The 19,361-nt window shown below is 42.4% G+C and overlaps 2 protein-coding genes across 2 annotated transcripts; one reads left to right on the top strand and one right to left on the bottom strand.

Moving 5' to 3' along the window:
- The first annotated feature begins 6,370 nt into the window (after nt 1–6,370).
- On the top strand, nt 6,371–11,035 carry LOC120663813 (adenylate kinase 4). The gene is made up of 6 exons (XM_039942737.1): nt 6,371–6,624; nt 8,817–8,962; nt 9,050–9,169; nt 9,347–9,514; nt 10,151–10,240; nt 10,676–11,035. Exons 1-6 carry the CDS (start codon nt 6,522–6,524, stop codon nt 10,772–10,774), a joined length of 726 nt encoding a protein of 241 aa, XP_039798671.1. The 5' UTR covers nt 6,371–6,521; the 3' UTR covers nt 10,775–11,035.
- A 1,102-nt stretch (nt 11,036–12,137) lies between these two features.
- Nucleotides 12,138–18,126, bottom strand: LOC120663812 (probable aspartyl aminopeptidase). The gene is made up of 11 exons (XM_039942736.1): nt 17,963–18,126; nt 17,714–17,852; nt 17,457–17,535; nt 17,041–17,243; nt 16,831–16,903; nt 16,308–16,394; nt 16,037–16,192; nt 13,600–13,776; nt 13,389–13,463; nt 13,170–13,310; nt 12,138–12,589 (listed from the first exon to the last, which is right to left on the bottom strand). The coding sequence occupies exons 1-11, from the start codon at nt 18,036–18,038 to the stop codon at nt 12,368–12,370; spliced, it is 1,428 nt and encodes a 475-aa protein (XP_039798670.1). The 5' UTR covers nt 18,039–18,126; the 3' UTR covers nt 12,138–12,367.
- Nucleotides 18,127–19,361: the final 1,235 nt, after the last annotated feature.

The following is a 19,361-nucleotide window of genomic DNA, read 5'->3' on the forward strand; positions in this document are numbered from 1 at the left end:
GCATGACCTAATATTTAACCGAGTATCTTTGTATTACATATCCTTTTTTCATGCAGGATGGAAGGCCTTTATGTGACTTCCAGGAGTACATCTACGGCCCCAAGATTAACTGGTACTACACTGAAGAGCAAATTAAAGAATTTGAGAGTGGTAAGGAGAAATGGCCGTGTGAGCGGGCTCCAAGACCTTGTTGCAAATGTGGCATTTTGGCTTGAAGGGGTGTCGTTCCAACGGAGTTGGGCTACAGTTGGTATTGTGGCAACTCTTTTGGTCTCTTTTGGGTAAATGACATTTTTCCCTTCTATGCTTGTTTAAATTTTTTGTTTGTCATCTAGTTGGCCAATACATTTCATGTTGTGTAGGAGGGAAGAACATGTGACTGGGAGACCTTTCCTGAAAGGGAGGATCTTATGATTAAGTTGGGTCGTAGTGCCGAACCGTATAAGACGAGAAAGACCCTTGAAAAAAAGGACAAAATAAGGCGTGAGTACAAAGTTCCTCTTCCTGACGAAAGGATACTTTTTGGTCCAGTTGCCGTTGATTTAGTTGTCAAACATGGAAATTCGGGCAAGCTTGATCTTGAGTGTCTAGAGGAACTCATCATTTTTTGGAGAAAGAACAGAAGCAGGTACTCAGAAGAAAAGATAAGTTCGGCTAAACGTCGTGCATGTGATTTTACGAAGGTTTTTCCTAAAGGAACGTGGGAACACCACTTTCAGTGGAAAGAGGCTTCAAGAAGGGGTGTTGACGTTGATGCGGTAAGGTTGAAAGCAAATCTGCCCCTCAGAGTTATTTCATCAATGCCACAACAATGCTTTGAAACAACTCGGTCCACCAAATCATTGAACGATGGAGAACTATCGAAAAGCTCAACATCCTCTATCATATTCTCAAACTCTCTATTTTCCTTAACCATACCCCCGTGAAAGAACCAAACTAATTCGTCTATTGTCTATACCTTGATCACGTATACAAAAAAATCACCTACACAAACAATTCCAAATTGCCTATTATTCATAAAGCAAACCCTCATTATATTTTCCAGTCCTAAATCATAGAACAAATGTTAAACGACCTATGCAACTAATTGGGGTACAAAACAAAATATTGCCAGGTCATAACAAAAATTAGGGGTACAAATAAGCTCAATTAACCATACTATATGACTATCAAATACCACACACAAACCATTCTATGCCATAGATGTTATTCCCTTAGCATCATACAAACTCCAACCCTATTTTGCGTGTGTATGGTTGAAAAAAAAAACTCTCATTACATTTTCCACTACTCAATGCTAGAACAAACCCTAAACGATCCATGCAACTACTTCCTCACGTTAAAATCGCGAGCAGAGTACCATTTGAGTACTACCTAAACCTCTAAACATAACTACACTAGCAACTACAACACTAATTCTCACTTCAAGATCCTAACCCTAAATAACAAACAACCCTAAAACCTACTAATGCACAAGGTAAAACGAAGAGGAAATGGGAGCAATACCTTCGGGAGAGGGTGGGGATCGATTTCCCCTACTGCCCCCCCCCCCAAATCGCTGGATTTGGGGGGGGGGGGATCTGGGCGGCGGCGGCGGCGCGCCTGGCTGGCGCTCTGGTCGGGAGGGTGGAGGAAGAGTGGGGAGGATGGGGAGGAAGGGGGCCTGCAAGGGCCCGGGTATTAGCCCTTGTCGCGCCAGCCCGCCTGGCGCGACAGGCCTCTTGTCGCGCCAGCGCATGTGGCGCGACAGAGGTGCCACGTTATTGCCCCGTCAGCGCAGCCGTGGCGCAGCGCTGCACCGAGCGCCAACGTGGCAGTCCTATCGCGCCACATGCACTGGCGCGACAGAGGCTACTTGTCGCGCCAGGTGCATTGGCGCGACCAAATGGGCTACGTGATGTAAATAAACTTGATATGGGTTAAAATTAAAATATTATTAAAAAAAGTTAAAAATAAAAAAAATTCCTTGTTTTTGCCTCTGCTCCGCCACCGCTGCCCAGGGTTCAACCCTGGCCGTCGTGGTGGAACCCCGCTGCCCTGTATCTGATGGCATGGCATGAGTGCTACAGTTTATGGATTTTATCTAAATTTCTTTCAAATATTTGTTGAACTTGAATTTTGTTCCGATAATTCAGATACATCCCTCAGCTGAAAATGGTGGGATATTTTTTATTTTGTATCTCATGTCTTTTTTTTCCTTAGAATAAAAGCATATGATCCATAGCCTACAAAAATTATTAATAGCAACCTAAAAATTGTTTGGTGCTGGCTTTGGCCAGCACATGCATGGAAAATGTAGGTTAATTAGGTGGCCACTAAACTTTGGGGTTGGTGGTAACAGCTGTTTGTCGAGCTTGGGTTTCAGAGTCCGATCTACAAGCAGGAGACGGATGCTCAAACTAGGATTAGAAGTATGTGGCTGCTAGACACGTCAAGTGACTCAACCTATTCTCTAATACATGATATATTCACAAAAAGAAAAAGAAAATTGATCCATACTGTGTGATTTAGATGCATCAGTATGGAGCAGTCATCTCTAATGCTTCTGGGTTTTGGTTAAACTTAAATGCAAAATTCAAATTGACCAAGGGAACTATCCTTTTGAAACATGATTCATGCCATTTTGCCACTATCACGGTTGGTAGCCACCTTCTACTGGCAACAAGTCGAATTGACATCGCGATACCGATACATACCCTAACCATTTTCAGCCAGTTCATTCGGAATACAATAGCGTGTTCCTAAACCAACTATTGTTCCAACCAAATTATTATGAGATTAGTTTTCTACACATCCGCTATGTTCGCTTGGTTTGTTAGCCAACTAACCAGCAATACTGTTCTCTCATACTAAATCAGCACCAGCCACCAGCTACAAGTCAGTCAGCAGTACTATTCTCTCATGACAAATCAGCACCAGCCATCAGCCACAGCCAAGCATTGTTGAACACCACTCACAAATTGGATGGTAATGGATCATATCCCTAGTGGTCTCTTCACAATCCAACTTGACCCTTATATATTTTAGCTCAAAATTATATAAGATTAGAGTTCACCCTTAAATTATGTTGTCGTGGTGTGCAAACCCACAGTCGGGTGGCGTAGTGCAGCCGCCTAAACCCAGAGGGTGAGTACTCGGGGGTAGCTAGGATTAGTCCAATCTAGATGCAAGAACACGATGAACACAGCAGATTTAGAGTGGTTCGGGCCGCCGGTGCGTAATACTCTACGTCCACTGTGTGTTGTATTGCTTGTGCTCTTAAGAGGTTGAGAACGGGATTGTTCGGAGTGAATCCGAGCTTGTGTTGTGTCTGGCTTTGCATGTGTGAAAACTTGTGGAACCTCCCTTTTCTAACGGGCGTGCTCTCCCTTTTATATGTCCAAGGGGAGCACGTACACTGAGCGGGGCCCCGACAGGTGGACCCGGTGATATATTTGATATTGTACACAGCGGAGCCTTAAATGCTACAGATCCGGAGATCTTCGTCGTCGGCCTCCGTGCGTACCTTCCGACTGGGTATGGTCTTGAGCGGTCCTGTCGGTATAGGCAGCTACGAACATAGAAGGTAGGGTGCAGCGCCGTGTTACCCTCTATGTTCACTGTTGCGGCGTACTGTTACCGAGTTGTCAGAAGCAGGTCATCATGACTTGCCGCCCATGCGTGGCGCTGGGATTTGACCGCACGCCTCGGTAACTCGCGATCCACACTGTGGACTGACAAAAGATGCCCCGTGCCCAGCAGCAGCAGAGCACGCCTCAACCACTCGCACTTAATGCGGGTGGGTGAGGGAGCTTCCAGCGGAAGGCTTGTGCCCGCGCCCGCACATGCGGGACACGTGGGCGAGCTTCCAGCGGAAGGCTTGCGCCCGCGCCCGCGCCCGCGTCTGCATGACACGTGGCGGCTCTGGACCCCTCCCGAGCGGAGTGCTCAGCCGAGGGCTCGGGGGGTCCGGATAGGCACGTGGAGGTCCCGGACCCGACTGTGGGGGTCCGAATCCACAGCAGAAGACCCTGAGCATTTCCATCTCTGGGACACGTGGCGTCACCGGACCTGTCCCTACGTGGTGGAGTAGGTCCGAGGCCGTTGGCCCGGTGAGACGGAGTCGGACGGCTGGGGTCCGGCTGCTCAGGCCCTCAGGGCGTAGTTACGGATAACTACGTGTGTATCAGCCTTGACACAGTAGGAGTGGGTACCCCGTCTGGATACACTGACATATGTAGACTAAATTTTACGGCCTCTACCACCTGTCACAAACACACAGTAGGTAAAAAGTTCCTTGCCTATATTGTTTTATTTTAAAATAAAGTTACTTCAACCTAATTTTCTTATAACATTTATATATACACATATGTCGTATTCAGCGGCGGAGCCAGTGTGGGGCTGAGGGGTCAATCCCCCGTACCTCAAGAACTCTATGAAAATTAGAGGGAGGAAGGAGGAAGAGGAAGATAAAAAAGAGATGAAGAGGAGGTGGAGGAGGGGCTGGAGCAAGGAGAAAGGAGATGAGCTCCCCTACCTTCAACTCCAACATCCACCCTGGCCGTTCTGATCTGGTCATGTGTCTTTCTCTCATTCTCAATCTTGGTAAAATCTCTCTCTCAACCCTTACACTGTAAATGGCGTCGCGAAAGGGTTCAATTGAATAGCTTCCCTTCTCTCCCAACAATCCGATGAATGGATAGCTTGTCAGCGAGTAATAAAAATGAAAAAAAAAAACAATGTGTTGTGGTCTCGTGGGTGTCACCAGATCCGGGGACAGCGTAAGAGGGAGGATGGAGAAACTGGAAGATACAATTATGGCATGGTAATATAATTGACAAATGGCGTGATGTGTCATCTTATACTGAATACTAGGTTCCAATTTGCTTAAGGTGTGATTTCGAACCATTTGACAGGCTGGCAATGTGATATATACTTCCTCCGTTATAAATTATAATTCATTTAACTTTTTATCTAAGTTTGACCACTCATCTTATTAAAAATTATGCAAACATAGTCAAATGTAAATCATTCTTGAAGAATATTTATTAATAAAGCAAGCCACAACAAAATAAGTGATATTTTGCATAAATTTTTTAATAAGATAAGTGGTCAAGCTTGAGGTAAAAATATCAAACAAATTATAATTTGGAAGAAGGGAGTAAGTAAGTTTGTATTTTTTTAATTTACATGTATTCCATATTTCACCAGAAATCCAAATCTACGTGCTTATAGGAGAAGCGTCTTTCCTTTCTCTCCATAAATAAAGACCTGTTTGGATCACTTAGATCTAAACTTTAGTCCAAACTAAATTTTATATAATTAAATATTAGGTAACTAAACTTTAATCCATATTTATTTGGATTCATAGACTAAATTTTAGATAGGATACATATAGAAATATCATTTTAACCTTTGGATTACATAGCTGTTGTGCCTACATGCGCGTTGTAATAGGTAGTTTTGTCTTCTCGCAGTTTGCACATTGGTTTAGTATTTTAGTACAAAATTAGATAAGATTTATATATACTAATAAACTAAATTTTAGCCTATGTTTTAGTCCGCCTATATGTTTAGATCTTAAGAGTATTTCCAAGAGTACCCAAAATTTACTCCCAAAAATTAATTTTAGATAGGAACGGTAAAAACACAGCTCCAACAGTAGCCCAATCCAATGCCCAATATTCCCGCGCGCCCAATTTTTGCAGTCAACGGAGCCATATTTGCGCTCCTCGCTCGCACTCCCCATCTCTGAAAATCAGTTGATGCCCATCCAAATTTTCTTCCTGCCGCATGACTGCCGATAGTGTCGCCGAGAGCTCCTCTGATCCGGCAAGCATGGCTGACTTGTGACCTCGACTTTTCCAAACAAGGCTGCATCGTGCCTTCGCCGACTCCCGATGAGCGCGACCTCGATTCCTCCAGTGAGCTGGGCTGTGCCGCAACCCTATCTCCTCCGCCCCAGATCAAGCCCCAACCTCGACTCCGGCAGCAAATCAAGCGGCTCCATGGCCACAAATCTCCTGACTTGCCTCCCACGAGCTTTGGCGGCGTGCTGTGATCTTGGCTCCTCCAGCAAGCTGGTCTCAGCATGAGGATGATGCTCGTCGCCGTTGCCGAGAGATAAGAAACACGGCAGATAGATCAAAAAGCTTGCCCGTAGATGGATAATTTCACATCAATTAGATTTTTTAGGAACTAATTTTTAGGAGCTGTTGGAGGAAGAGGAGTTTTTTCCTCCCAATTTTTCTTGGCCAGGTCCAAAAACTCAATATTTAGGATTTTGTTTTTTAGACACTTTTAGAGATGCTGACCCTACATAAATAAAAGCGACCCTACATAAATAAAAGCGAGAAAAAAGACAAACAGAAAGGGCATAGAGGAAAATTCAATTGGTCCCACCTCACCAGAAAGGAAAAGCCCAACGAAACCCCCGACCCAACCCGACCCAGGTGAGCGAGCCAGCTGCTGCTGCACCACGCCTGCGACGCCCCCAACGCACGCTGAGTTGAGCTCTTTCTCGTTTTCCGGCGGCGGCGGAGATGGCGGCGAACCTGGAGGACGTGCCGTCGCTGGATCTGATGCACGAGCTGCTCCGCCGCATGAAGTGCAGCTCCAAGCCCGACAAGCGCCTCATCCTCATCGGTACGGCGTGGACAGATCTTTCCCTATCCCCTATTTCCAACCTTCCTCCTCGCCGGCGCTCCGTGGATTCGTCGTTCTGGTGACACCGGAAGGGCAAGGCCACCGCTTGTCGCCGTACTTATTCGGGATCCACGGAAAGTTTTCTCCTTTCATGTGGAACCTTGGTTCTGTCTTCTTCTTCTTCTTTTGCATGTGTGGCGAAGAAACATTGCTTCCTTTTGCGATGAGTGGATTTGTTCGGGATTTCCCAACAGACGGAAGAGAATTCGTGTGCTGATTGATTAGATCTGGAAATTCAGGTGCCTGAGGACGGTTATGTTGGTTCGAGGGCTTGTGCTGTTCGGTATTGGTGGTTTTGTCATAGATGTAGAATTCTAAGGGTTAACAAAAATAGAAAGGAGACATGAGTATGCAACTTTGTGAAGACGAGTTAAGATGTAGATCTAGAAAAAAAATGCTATATTCAGTTATGCTGTCCTTTTATTTATTTATTTATTTATTTATTTTACCTTCACTGGTCCAAGGGAGTTTGTATTGTCGTCAAAGCTTTTATGACACTTTGAGGTACTGAGGTGAAGTCCCTTATGCAATTATGTTTTAGTATTTTTTTTGGTAATGGCACACATCTATTATTTACTTTGCGAAAATTGATTTGTATTACGAAAAGGTAGAAACCTGCGACAGTATAGATGAGTAAATACAATGTAAATAGTGTTGTTCTTCCATGTCTAGCTTTACCTGGTACCTTTTTCCTTGTTAATAGTGTTGTGAGTTGTGACACCCTTTGTTTTCGTCTCTGTAGCCATGTTGTTTGACTTTATGGGTGTGATTGGTTCATTGGCTAGTTCTAGCCTGGTTAGAAAACTAAGCCAGGCTAGAGTTCACCAGGCTTAACTAGTGCAATTCATCTGTGTTTGGTTCGGTGGCTAGCAGTAGCCTGTGTGTGTCCAGCTTGTGTTTGGTTGGCTGTAGATACTGGTAGGATGACCTTGCATTGGATGTTGGTGAAGTTACCAGCTCTTTCTCCCTGCTCTTCTCTCACACTCCGACGAGTTGGTCGGCGCCGCCGCCACGGCCATTGACATCGGGGTGTAGTTCCTGCTCCCGTCCTTGGCCACCACCATTGCTGGTTCCCGGGACACCCGTACCCCATGAATGGCTACCACGTCGCCGCAGTCTTTGCCTCCTCCTGCGCCGCCACCTTTCCTCCTTTCTTCTTCCCCACCAAATTGAAACTTGTTTCTCAATCGAATCCGACTGCTCATCTCTCCTCTTCTTGCTCATCCCTCTTATGTGCTTTTCTCCATAGCAAGAATAGCAATCCATCTCCTCTTCCCTCTGTTCTTCTTTCTGAACCTGAGCAGGAGAGCAGTAGCATCCACGCCACCCTTCCAAAAATTCCAGGCACCTCTCTTCCTTATGCTCCCATTAATTTTTCCTGCTCTCCTTCCAATTTCCAAAACAGCTGTAGGTGCCTCGAGTTCCGGCAGCCGCAGATGGCAAGGCCCCCCTTCTTCACGGAGGCACAGGTGACGAGCTCGCCGGCGAATTGAGGTCCTATTCCGCCGCCGCCTGCAGTGCCATTGCTTGTGGGCTGGAGCCGTGAGCGAGCAAGCTTCGCAGCACGGTGAGCTCCGGCCGCGCGGACCTTCAACGACGCCACGTGCGAGCAAGCTTCGTGGGGGTGCTCCGCCGTCTGTCTGCGCTTGCCGGAGGCCGGAGGCGGAGACATCAAAGTGGATGCAATGGCGGAGGTGAGGGCGGTGAAAACAATCTGAGGTGAGGAGATGCATCATGCGTGGGCCAACAAGCTTGTGCAAGCCTGGCTTGCTGGAAACGCCCGTGAGTCTCGTTTCCAGGAAGCCAGGCTTAGGACCCCGTTTTGCATTGTTGGAGTCAGGCTTAGGGACTTGACTAGGACACCAAACAAGTCATGATTGCATTACACAATCCTGTCCAAACCTCTTAGCCACCCTACCAATCACACCCTATATGTTGTTTTGGCACTGGTAGTCAGGGTTGTATAGAGAGAGATTGAGGGCCACAATGCCTTTTGTGGAGAACAATAAACACAACATAGTTTTATACATCTTTGCTTTCTCATTTAATTATCGAATGACTAGTTCAAGTATTCATTTCTATTCTAGAGTGCTCATTTGGCGAATTTGACACCTCTTCTACACCTCTTGTAGGACCACCCGGCTCTGGAAAGGGAACTCAGTCTCCCCTTATTAAGGATGAATATTGCCTGTGCCATTTAGCCACTGGTGATATGCTGAGGGCTGCGGTGGCTGCAAAGACTCCTCTAGGAATCAAAGCTAAAGAAGCTATGGACAAGGTAATGTTAGCACACCAAACAAACTAGTAAACTAGCCAGCAGAAATGATGCTTTCTGACTCCACTGTATGCTCATTTTCCCCTTTAGGGAGAGCTTGTTTCCGATGACTTGGTTGTGGGGATCATTGATGAAGCCATGAAGAAACCCTCATGCCAGAAAGGTTTCATCCTTGATGGCTTCCCTAGAACTGTCACTCAAGCACAGAAGGTCAGATACTCAACTCAATTCCTCAGCATGAAGAAACATCCTTGTTATTATACTCCCTATGAACTAATTAGCTTCTCCTAAACATCATATGTTAAAAACGAGGGGGTAACTTATAAAGGCTATCTATATTTGATGCAGTATTGTTTTAACCTCAATGATTTTAAACATTCTGTGCAGCTTGATGAGATGTTGGCAAAGCAAGGTGCTAATGTTGACAAGGTCCTGAACTTCGCAATTGATGATGCTATATTGGAAGAACGGATTACTGGTCGCTGGATCCACCCAGCGAGTGGTAGGACTTACCATACAAAATTTGCACCTCCAAAGGCTCCGGGAGTTGATGATGTAAGTTGGATACACAACACTTAGTTTGGCTGCTTATGTTATGTTTTCATGATCTCATTTGTACAGTCTTGCCATTGTTTCTACTTTGTAGTTGTTTTAGTGTAGACCAGTTCAACATTTTGCGGCATATGTTCTTCAGAATGTTTTCCAATCAGTTGTGCTCATGTGGCATAACTTAGTGTGGCAGATGAGTTCCAGTCTATTAATAAGTTAGAGTAATTATAGCTTGGTAAATATTGCTAGGGTCAATTCTGCTTGTGAATGCTAGTATTTTCTATTGGATGGTGTATTGGTTCATTTTGAATAATGCAATGTGTCCTCATATTGTTTTAAATTCATGTGATAGCATTCTGTATGCGTAGTGTCTCTTTTGTGTGCCCTGTACCCTGTTTGTCAAGGTTTGACGTTTTCACCACTCTTCTCCCACGAGGAAAGCTGTGCATAGGTTGATATGTCACTATAGACAACTTCAGCATCTATAGATATGTATAGAAAAAAAAAATATAATCTGTATTATCGCAAGCACTTCTGCTTTCTCTTATATCCAACTGTTAATTGCTAGAGCTTGTATGGTTTGCCCACAAAATATTTATGCACTTGTGATCGTACTCTGATTTGTTAACTATTTTCAATCAGGTCACTGGAGAGCCATTGATTCAGAGGAGAGATGATACAGCTGAGGTCTTGAAGTCAAGGCTTGAAGCCTTCCACAGACAAACTGAGCCTGTATGTTATTCCTTAAATGAACAATGCCCCTTTAAATTTTTCTGGAGATATTTCTATTTTCTACAGCTGATATGTATTTCTTAAGTTATGTTACTTGTTTCTTTTTAAACGTTTGTTTTATATTGTCTAGGTGTAGAATTTGCCGGTCTCCTATTTTTTACCTGACATTTTTCTCCTTTGATGTATTTTGTATCGTTAATTACAGTACTGCATAAAGTTTTAATGATTTGGTGAAACCGTCCCCTTTTCGTCCTGTATAGTTTTGATGCTTGGCTCATGTATTTATAGTCCTCCTTGTTATATGGGAACAATTAAGCAAGTTCTGTGTTTTCCACTTTTTATTCATAGTTCTAGTTTTTCACTTGTTCTGAAAAAATTTAGCAAGTTGTTTAACTATCAATCACTCCTAATATGGGAACAATTGGCCTCATCCAGGTGATTGATTACTACTCCAAGAAGGGCTTAGTGGCGAACTTGCCTGCGGAGAAACCACCAAAGGAAGTGACTGTTGAGGTGCAGAAAGCTCTCTCATGATGAAGTATCCGTTCTTGAGCTTAAGCATGATGACGTGTACCAAAGTCCCTAGTTGGGGTTCCTTCAAAGTTTATACTGATGCCGACATCCCGCGGTTTCCATTTTCAATTTTTCATTTGTGCATCTGCACCATTTTATCACAGCTTTGACAAGCTCGGGAATTGTCTGAATAATTTCTGTTTCAAATGAGGGAAGCTGTTTTTTCGGAACTAATACAGAGATGATTGCAGCAATTCATACTTGGCAAAATTTTATTTGCTACCTTCTTCCCGTCGGTACATCAATGCATATCTTACCAATGACGATAACCGAGAAGATCCCTAGCACCGCTTGGTTCTTGCTCTATTGTGTGCAGGTGCTAATGTGCGTCAAGTTGGTTCTTGGATGATATGTGAAGTTGAAGTGATGCTTAGTCGTATTTGCATAATGGGATAGCTTGTATCCGTAGCTTTCCACGCAAGTGCAGTAGTGTGCTTGTATCCATACTCGTGATTTTGCGAACACATATACATGTAATTGCTGTTTTTTTTCAAAATAAAAGTAGCCGAAAGGAACAAGAGAATGGAACACAACCTGGATTTGTGAACCGTGAGGAACGTAGATCATAATAAGAGGGCTGAAGAGACTGCAGCACATAAACCCAATGCCTAGAGGTGTGTAGAAGGTTGGCATGTAGAGCGTAGCCATCCCTCTCTGATCAAGGTTAAAACTAGACATGATCTTTAGGACCTCATTGTAATTTTTCTTTTGGGTAAGGTCTTTTGTGTAAGTTGGTGTGTACACCTGTCCTCTCTGTATGTTTCTAGAGTGTACCTGTATTTGGTCTGCCTTGTGTATGTATTTGCTCTCGTATAATACAGATCCGTATGCGGTTGCATACGTTTTATCAAAAAAAAAAGAAGCCTGCTACTGGATGCCTGGAAGTCATGTTGCCATGGCTTCCCGCATGACGACAAGTCCGTTTGGAACACTTGTAAAAAGTCAGTTTGGAACATGAAAATACTGTATCCATACAAATTCTACAAATATTTCATTGAATGTGCAAGCTCTAGTATCTTTTTTCACAGCGTGCAATACATGATTTTTTTTGCACAGCGCAAACATGGAAGGCACTGCATTTTACAGATGAAGTAATGGCATGGGATGTAGAAGTTCGCCTTCCATTTTTGTCTTTTTAGAGAGATCCTCTGATAGTCTGATCTAACGAGTTCATTAACTACAATGGAGACCACAAAAGCATCACATCATTCAACAAGTTCTCTGCTGTGGCACAAAATCTACACCATAATTTTGAAGTTTTAAAGATTCTTTGCAAGATCAGAAACTATGTTAGAATTTTGAATAATGGTTCTGAATTAAGTCATTTTCATGGTAGAGATTGGAACCTTGCATTGCGCCAATAAATAAGAGAGATTTGTAGCAATGTATTTTAAGCATGCAACCACAAGCCAAATGCTTCTTAAGAAATATCTTGCCAGTGCTAAGCTAAAATTTAGAACACAATAATACATCCTCCTGATTTGTCTTTTTACTTATTCATTGATTTTGTAGTAAATACCGTGCAACAAAGCTACCCTATTGTGTTTCACTACCTTAATAATCCACCTTGACCTTGCTATCTAACTCAGTGAATTCTTCAAAATATGCCTTGAAATGCTCATACGCGTGGCTAATATCGTCAGTGGCACACATTTCTCTGATGCTGTGCATTGATAGTTGTGGTGCACCAATATCAACAGTACGGATACCCACACCACTGGCAAGTATTGGGCCAATTGTTGAACCACAACCCATGTCATTTCGAACAACGAAATCCTGCAAAAATAGTCAATGAATAAGATTCTACCTTGCATTACATAAAATTTGTTTTTCCACATCTATAAAGTTCAGGAATGCAGCTACTTCTAATATTAGCTAAAAAAAGGTAAAAGTAGCAAAAAAGAAGGCTGAAACTTGGGTTGTTGGTTTAGGGTTTAGGGTTCGAATGCCTGTTGTACAAGGTCTGAACCCTAAACCCAAACATAAGAACAAAAATGTTCTAAAACCTACTACATTGGATATGCATAAGGTTGTACAAGGTCAACCTTAAAAGAAGAATCTTAACAACGACAACAAAATAAGTAATAATACACTAGGAGTAGGCATTAGAACCCTAGGTATTTGATGCATTGGAGCTAATTCGAATCTGTGACCACAAAACTAGTATATGAGGCTTATCAAATACATGTTAATCGGCCTTGTGACAGATAAAAACTGGCTTGCTTATTATATATGTAAATTAATAGAAATTAGAACTACTGTATAAGAAAATTGACAGGCATATAAAGCATAAGTTGGGCAATAATCAGTACTATTCACAACTATTATGTAGGGGGTCCTTTTTGTATCAACTAACCTGGACGGGTAGTTGGTGCCTCTCAGCAATTTCTCGGAAAATAAATGCTGTCACAGCATTTGTAGCATAACGTTGATTGGCGTTATGCTTGATCACAAGTCCTCCGTGCAATTTTGGTTGGTGGTTCTCCTCATGCTTGTCCTGCAAAATTAAGTACAAATGATTAAGAATTGTTTTTCTATCTTGATGCATATATGTAAAATGTTATATAATTCTTACCATATAATTGGGGTGTAAAGCATGTGCCATGTCAGCAGACACCAGAAAGCTCCTCTGAATAGCTTTTTCTAGCAACTGAGAAGTAAAAACAGTTTGTCATTTTCTATCACCAATTTGGAAACAAACTGATGTGAAAAACCGCGAATACTGTGGTAGGGTGAAATAAAGAATAACAATTGTGGATGGGTGAGCACAAGTAAGTACGGAGTACCTTGGAATTTGAAGAGTTAAAAGACCCCGTGATTCTTGATAAAGCGTCTAACATGGCAGGGGAACCAGCTCCCTGAGCAGAATCAGACCCAACTTCCTCATGGTCAAAGAGAGCTACCATTCGCACACCAGATTCATGATCAAGTGATTGTTCAGCAGAAGTTGAGTCGATTAGGGCCTAAATAGTATCAGGAAATAATTACATGATGATTTTATTTAAAAATGGAAATAAATAGTAATTTATTAAAAAGAGAAAGCTCTCAGCATTATAGAATTGGAAGTAAATGCAATGATAGAATCCTCAGAATCAGACAACTATCGATGAACAACTATAATATTATAGAGACGTTATTATCCAAAGAGTATAATGCTTAGTAGATAAAAGTTATTCTAGCCTTAAACCATGCTAACTCATTCGATAACAGTCAACAGTTACTTTTCTTTAAGGGCAAATTGCATAACTACCCTCGTTTTCACCTCCAACTGCACCATTGTCCCTCTTTTTTAGAATTTGTATATTTGGCCCCACTTTTTGAATCTGGGTTGTCCGTCTGCCCTCCTTTCTGGACGCTGTCAGTGTTTGAAAAAAGAAAAAAAAATTGGAGCAGAGAAAAGGGTATACAATGACCCTATTGCCCTTGACTAATCTGAACAGGGCAACGGCGCACCCTCTCTCTCCCGTGTTCTCCTCCACTCGTTATCCTATCCCCTCTCTCTCACTCTCTCCCTGGCAACCGCGGGCGGCGATCAGTAGCAGGAGGGCGGCGGGAGGCAGGGCAGCACTGTAGGCGCGACTGGAGGAGGGCGCACGCGGAACCCCTCGCGGCCGCGCACCGGCGCTGGGCGGAGCAGCGTGGGGAGGCAGGGAAGGGCGTGCGTGGACCCCTGGCCCCGCGCCGGCGCTGGCGGAGCAGCGGTAGGGGGAGGGCGCTGCGCTCGCCTCGCGCGGGACGGCGCACGACAGATGGTCGCGGGACGGGGGCGCACGGCAGGAGCTTCGCGTGGGGCTGCAGCTCTCCTTCCAGGCGCCGCGCAGTACAGGGGCGCCTCTCGCCTAGCAGCACGGGGATGTTGCGGGCCTAGCAGCACGGCGACACGGCGGCCATGGAATCCAATGCTCGACAGCACAGCGACACGGCGACCACATTTTGGTGCTTAAATGTGGCCTAGGCCACGCCCAGCCCAATATTTTAGAGTGCTCAAAATGTGATATGGGCATGTTTTGTCTTGTTTTGGTGTACTCATGTGATTTGGACATGTACTCACGCCATTTGTAGTGCTTGAAATGGTGGTGACCTGTATGTTATAGGTTGCTTATGGCTTAGACGTGATCTGGATATTATGCTAATTCTGGATATGAAATGTAATGGGTCCCTAATGTTAATTCTGTGACAAAATATTATGCTTAAATGTCATCGTGGCATACCCCTTGATCTTCTATGCTTAAATGTGATTTTGACATCATTTATTTAGAGTTTATGTGGCCATTTGCTTGTACATTTTGAAAATAAGGGCAAATATGCAAATCTGTCCTGTCATCCATGTCAGGGGTATTTTTGTCTTTTCAACTCTCTGTTAACACCGTTAGTTGCACTTCACAGAATGGGGGCATACCATGTGTTAGGATTCAAAAAAGAGGGGCAAACATGCAAAGTTCAAAAAAGAGGGGTAAACGTGCAGTAAAGGGTGAAAATGAGGGCAGTTATGCAAATGGCCTTTTCTTTAAACAGAAGGGAATTGTTAACTCAAACCAGTTACATATGAAAGGTGGAAACTTCCCTTGGAAAAAGGAAAAGGAAGGAAAGAAAGGTGACAGTATGAGTCAATGTTAAAGCATAAATTACAACTTAAAAAAAATATTCATGCTCAACAATATCAAAGGTTTCATTCTCCTCCAAAAGTTACTTTGATATAAGTTTCACTAACTGTTATTTGTAGTGTTTTTCTCCTTCGATCTTAGATAGGAAAACCTCAAATTTGTGCTTTGTGAAAAAGGATTAAAAGATAAAACTATCTTAAATTCACAATGCTATAAGATGCATCTGAAACTTCTTATAAATAATTACTTCCTCTTATCACAAATAAGTACACCTAGGTTTGTGTTAAGTCAAACCTTTCAACTTTGGCCATCAATATCTAAATTATTATTTTTATATAGATTTACAACATAAGATTGACATTATTAGATTTATTATGAACAATATTTAATAATGCACAACTCTTTTCATTTACAATTGATAGTATATTTATATATACATACTGCCAGTCGAAGTTAAAACTTTTTGACTTAGGACAAACCTAGATGGACTTATATTTGTGATCAGAGGAAGTACTTGACGGGCTAGCAAGAAACCAACATTAAACCACGAAAAATTATGAGATGTGATAGCTAAAACAGAAACATGGTAGCTGTAGGTAAACGGAATATTGAGGCAGACCTTCAATGAACAAAATGACATGCAAAGGTTGTCAAGCCGTCCTGAAAAGATGAACTCTTTCATGGCACCTGCTACAGCACTTGGTTGAGTATCACAAAGTTGCAGTTCGAAGTCGCATATTTCATCAGGCTCACAGTTAGCCTCTTTAGCAATCAACTGCAAAAAAAAAAATCACATCAGCGGAACTTTATTCAGATCCCAAGGCTGTTAATATGTATTTCTTAAATGAGTTAGTTGAACTGTAAGTCTGTAACGGCAAAAAGGAAGATACCTGCAACAGTAATGGATGGTGCTTCGTGTTCTTATTCTCCGATGACTCCTTTGGGCCATTTTCTCCCACTATTTTCTGCATTTCATTCTGCAAAAAGGAAAATGATAATATGAGTCAGTACTTACCTTCAGCACCAAAAGATTTACCCTAAATTGATTTGTTGTAAGACAAATACTCCCTCCGTCCCAAATTTTTTGTCGTTTTAGCTTTTCTAGGTGCATAGTTTTTGCTATGCATCAAGATATATGTTATGTCTAGGTGCATAGCAAAATATATGTATCTAGAAAAGCCAAAACGACTAATAATTGGGGACCAAGGGAGTATTCAGGATTAATTGCAGATCTTATACAAAAGTTTGTATTTCAACCAACAAACGGCATAATCAAGCATTCATACTCACTACTGAATCAGATGATATAGTGCCTTCCACTGAACTAACCCAACAGCACAACACTGAAGTTGGTAACATATGCGCAGATAGTAAGGAGAAAATATCAGATTATAGCCAGTGCATTCAAATCACCTTGATAGATGTAGCCAGCACTGGAACAAGATGACTCTGATTGTTAATTTTGAGGCCTTCTGAGGAGATAGTCCTGTACATAATGTAAACAGGTGCATATAAATTACTTAGTGTTACTGTAACAGACCACACCTAAACCCTGTAGGATCTGCATGATTACAAATAGTAACAAGGATGAGATACTTAGCAAGAAAAAAATTCTTTACGAACCTGTCAAGGTGAATAGCCAAAGTAGGAATCCTTAGGATTGGCTCTTGCACCCGTACAAGCTTATGTGCATATGAGACCCCGCCATCCCTCTTCTCTCGTGTGATCACCCTACCAGCTATAGTAAGATCACGGTCGAACCATGTGTACCACAATCCACCACCATATGTTTGTACCCCAACCTCAAGATAACCTCCTTTGGTTACCTGCGAAACAAGAAGCAAGATACTGGCAGTCTGGCACTAATTGATCACAATGTGTATCATCAGGTACCACCTAATACGCAGTAAAAAAATTTGTTCCTCAATAATACATGTATCACTGGTTTAACAATTAACAGACACGTGCTATCATATCAAAATTGCAACACAGGATGTAAGGTACTCTCCAATCAGTAAGCAAGACTCCAGGCTTGGTACCTTGGAGACGGGCTTGAGCTTGAGGCAAGGGCTGTCAGTGTGCGCACCGATGACGTGGAACCCATTGCCAGCAACGTATCTGTGGAGCATCAAACACATCAACCAAGTAATCCACACAACAAACAATTCAAGAAGGCAATACGTAGAGATTATTTCGTTTCCTTCTAACGACTGTATAAAATATGAATTTAAGGAACCCGCAAGAACCAGAGGCTGGTAAGAACAGAAATTTCGGCGAGCGGATCTAGCTGACTCACTTGCCGCCGATGGCGAAGGCAACGATGGTGGAGTGGTTGCGTGTGAAGAAATACTTGCGGCCGGGCTCGAGCCCCGACCACTCCTCCCGCTCCGAGAGCTGCGCGAACCCCGCCGCCTTCAGCCGCCGCTTCGCCTCGTCTGGTCCCGACGGAAACAACAAGTCAACAGCCGAACTGAGTCAGCTGAGACAATCCGCGAGGAAAAAACAAGAGAAAAGGAGGAAAGGAAAGGGAAACATGAGTGCGTACCGACGGCGTGGAAGGCAGTGGGCGACGCGTTGAGGAAGTCGACAAGGTCGGAGACGACGGGAGCGACGGCGGCCATGGGCGGCGGCGGCGGCGGCGGCGATGCGGCAGGCGGAGAGATTGTTCGATCCGGTGTTGTGTTCGAGTGTTCGGCCGTGCCTTTGTATACCTTGTTTAATTTATTTAATATATTATTCGGTACTTCCTCCGTGCGCAAACTAATTCTCTCTTAACGAGTCGGATATTATACAATAATATTTATTTAAATTTAAAATAAATATTATTAAATTAACCATGCAATATATTTGTATATTAAATCTTTTAGAGATATAATTGCTGTTAAGTTTTTATAAACTAGGCAAGTATATATGTTGATATGGAGAAAGTTGGTATAATTATCGAATATTATATTTTGCGTTAATTTGTAGGGATTTACGTGACCGAGTCATGAACAAAGGGGTTGATCCAACTCGTATACTAGATAAACTAAGGTCTACATATCAATAGTATGAGACGGACCAAAACAAAAATTGACTTGGAAACTTAACTCACTTTGGAAATAGGTGTAGATATAGATTTTAGTCAAAAATGAAATTGTTTAATTCCTCAAGAAACAAGAGTTGCATTATTTTAAGAATGGATGAATACTAGTTCAAATTGGTGCCGATGTGAATCTGATTTGGATTTAATTTAGGACAGTCCTCCACCAACTATAGTAATCACTCTCAGGCGACAGTCACATCTGTTCGCTTGAATTAGTTTGAGAATCCTTAGTGTTCCTTTGTCAGATTTCTGTTCGCAATTGGAGATGTAAGTTGTCTTGCTTATCGCTGATTCATCTCTCGCGATGTCTGAAAAGGCTAACGATCTTGTCATTTCGTCTTCAATGACATAGCATAACAAAGAAACGTAATACTCTTTCAATTCCAAATTATAGATCGTTTAATTTTTTATCCTAAATTTGACCACTCTTCTTATTCAAAAATGTATGCAAAATATCACTTTTTTTGTTGTGACTTATTTTATTAATAAAAGTTCTTTAAGAATGATTTAAATTTTAATATGTTGTACAAATTTTTTGAATAAGATGAGTGGACAAATTTATTGTCAAAAAAATCAAACAATCTATAATTTGGAATGGTAGGAGTATATTTGTAGACTAAACTGAAGCCACCTCGCCTCTGATTGATTGAAAGACAATCAATTATAAGTAAATAGTAGCACCCTCTTGTATGAGCAGGTTGTAAGGTAGCCTTGAACTGAATGTGAAAACAAGTAAAACCAACAAAAACTCTTCCATCATAATTTATGACTGTATTTTGTTTCACTAATAAATAATTTTTAATTGTTTCTCTTACGACGATTTCGGTAGAAATATCATATCTTCATATGGTCCATTTTC

Source organism: Panicum virgatum, chromosome 3N, assembly GCF_016808335.1.
Source record: "Panicum virgatum strain AP13 chromosome 3N, P.virgatum_v5, whole genome shotgun sequence".
Lineage (NCBI taxonomy): Eukaryota > Viridiplantae > Streptophyta > Magnoliopsida > Poales > Poaceae > Panicum > Panicum virgatum.

Bases quoted from the DNA above. Each gene is read 5' to 3' on its own strand.
- LOC120663813 (XM_039942737.1), top strand. From the start codon at position 6,522: ATGGCGGCGAACCTGGAGGACGTGCCGTCGCTGGATCTGATGCACGAG. The intron at 8,963-9,049 runs GTAATGTTAGCA...TTTCCCCTTTAG, and splicing joins CTAAAGAAGCTATGGACAAG to GGAGAGCTTGTTTCCGATGA. The intron at 10,241-10,675 runs GTATGTTATTCC...GGCCTCATCCAG, and splicing joins TCCACAGACAAACTGAGCCT to GTGATTGATTACTACTCCAA.
- LOC120663812 (XM_039942736.1), bottom strand. From the start codon at position 18,038: ATGGCCGCCGTCGCTCCCGTCGTCTCCGACCTTGTCGACTTCCTCAAC. The intron at 13,777-16,036 runs GTCTGCCTCAAT...GATACTATTTAG, and splicing joins TGTCATTTTGTTCATTGAAG to GCCCTAATCGACTCAACTTC. The intron at 13,311-13,388 runs GTAAGAATTATA...TTAATTTTGCAG, and splicing joins CTTTACACCCCAATTATATG to GACAAGCATGAGGAGAACCA.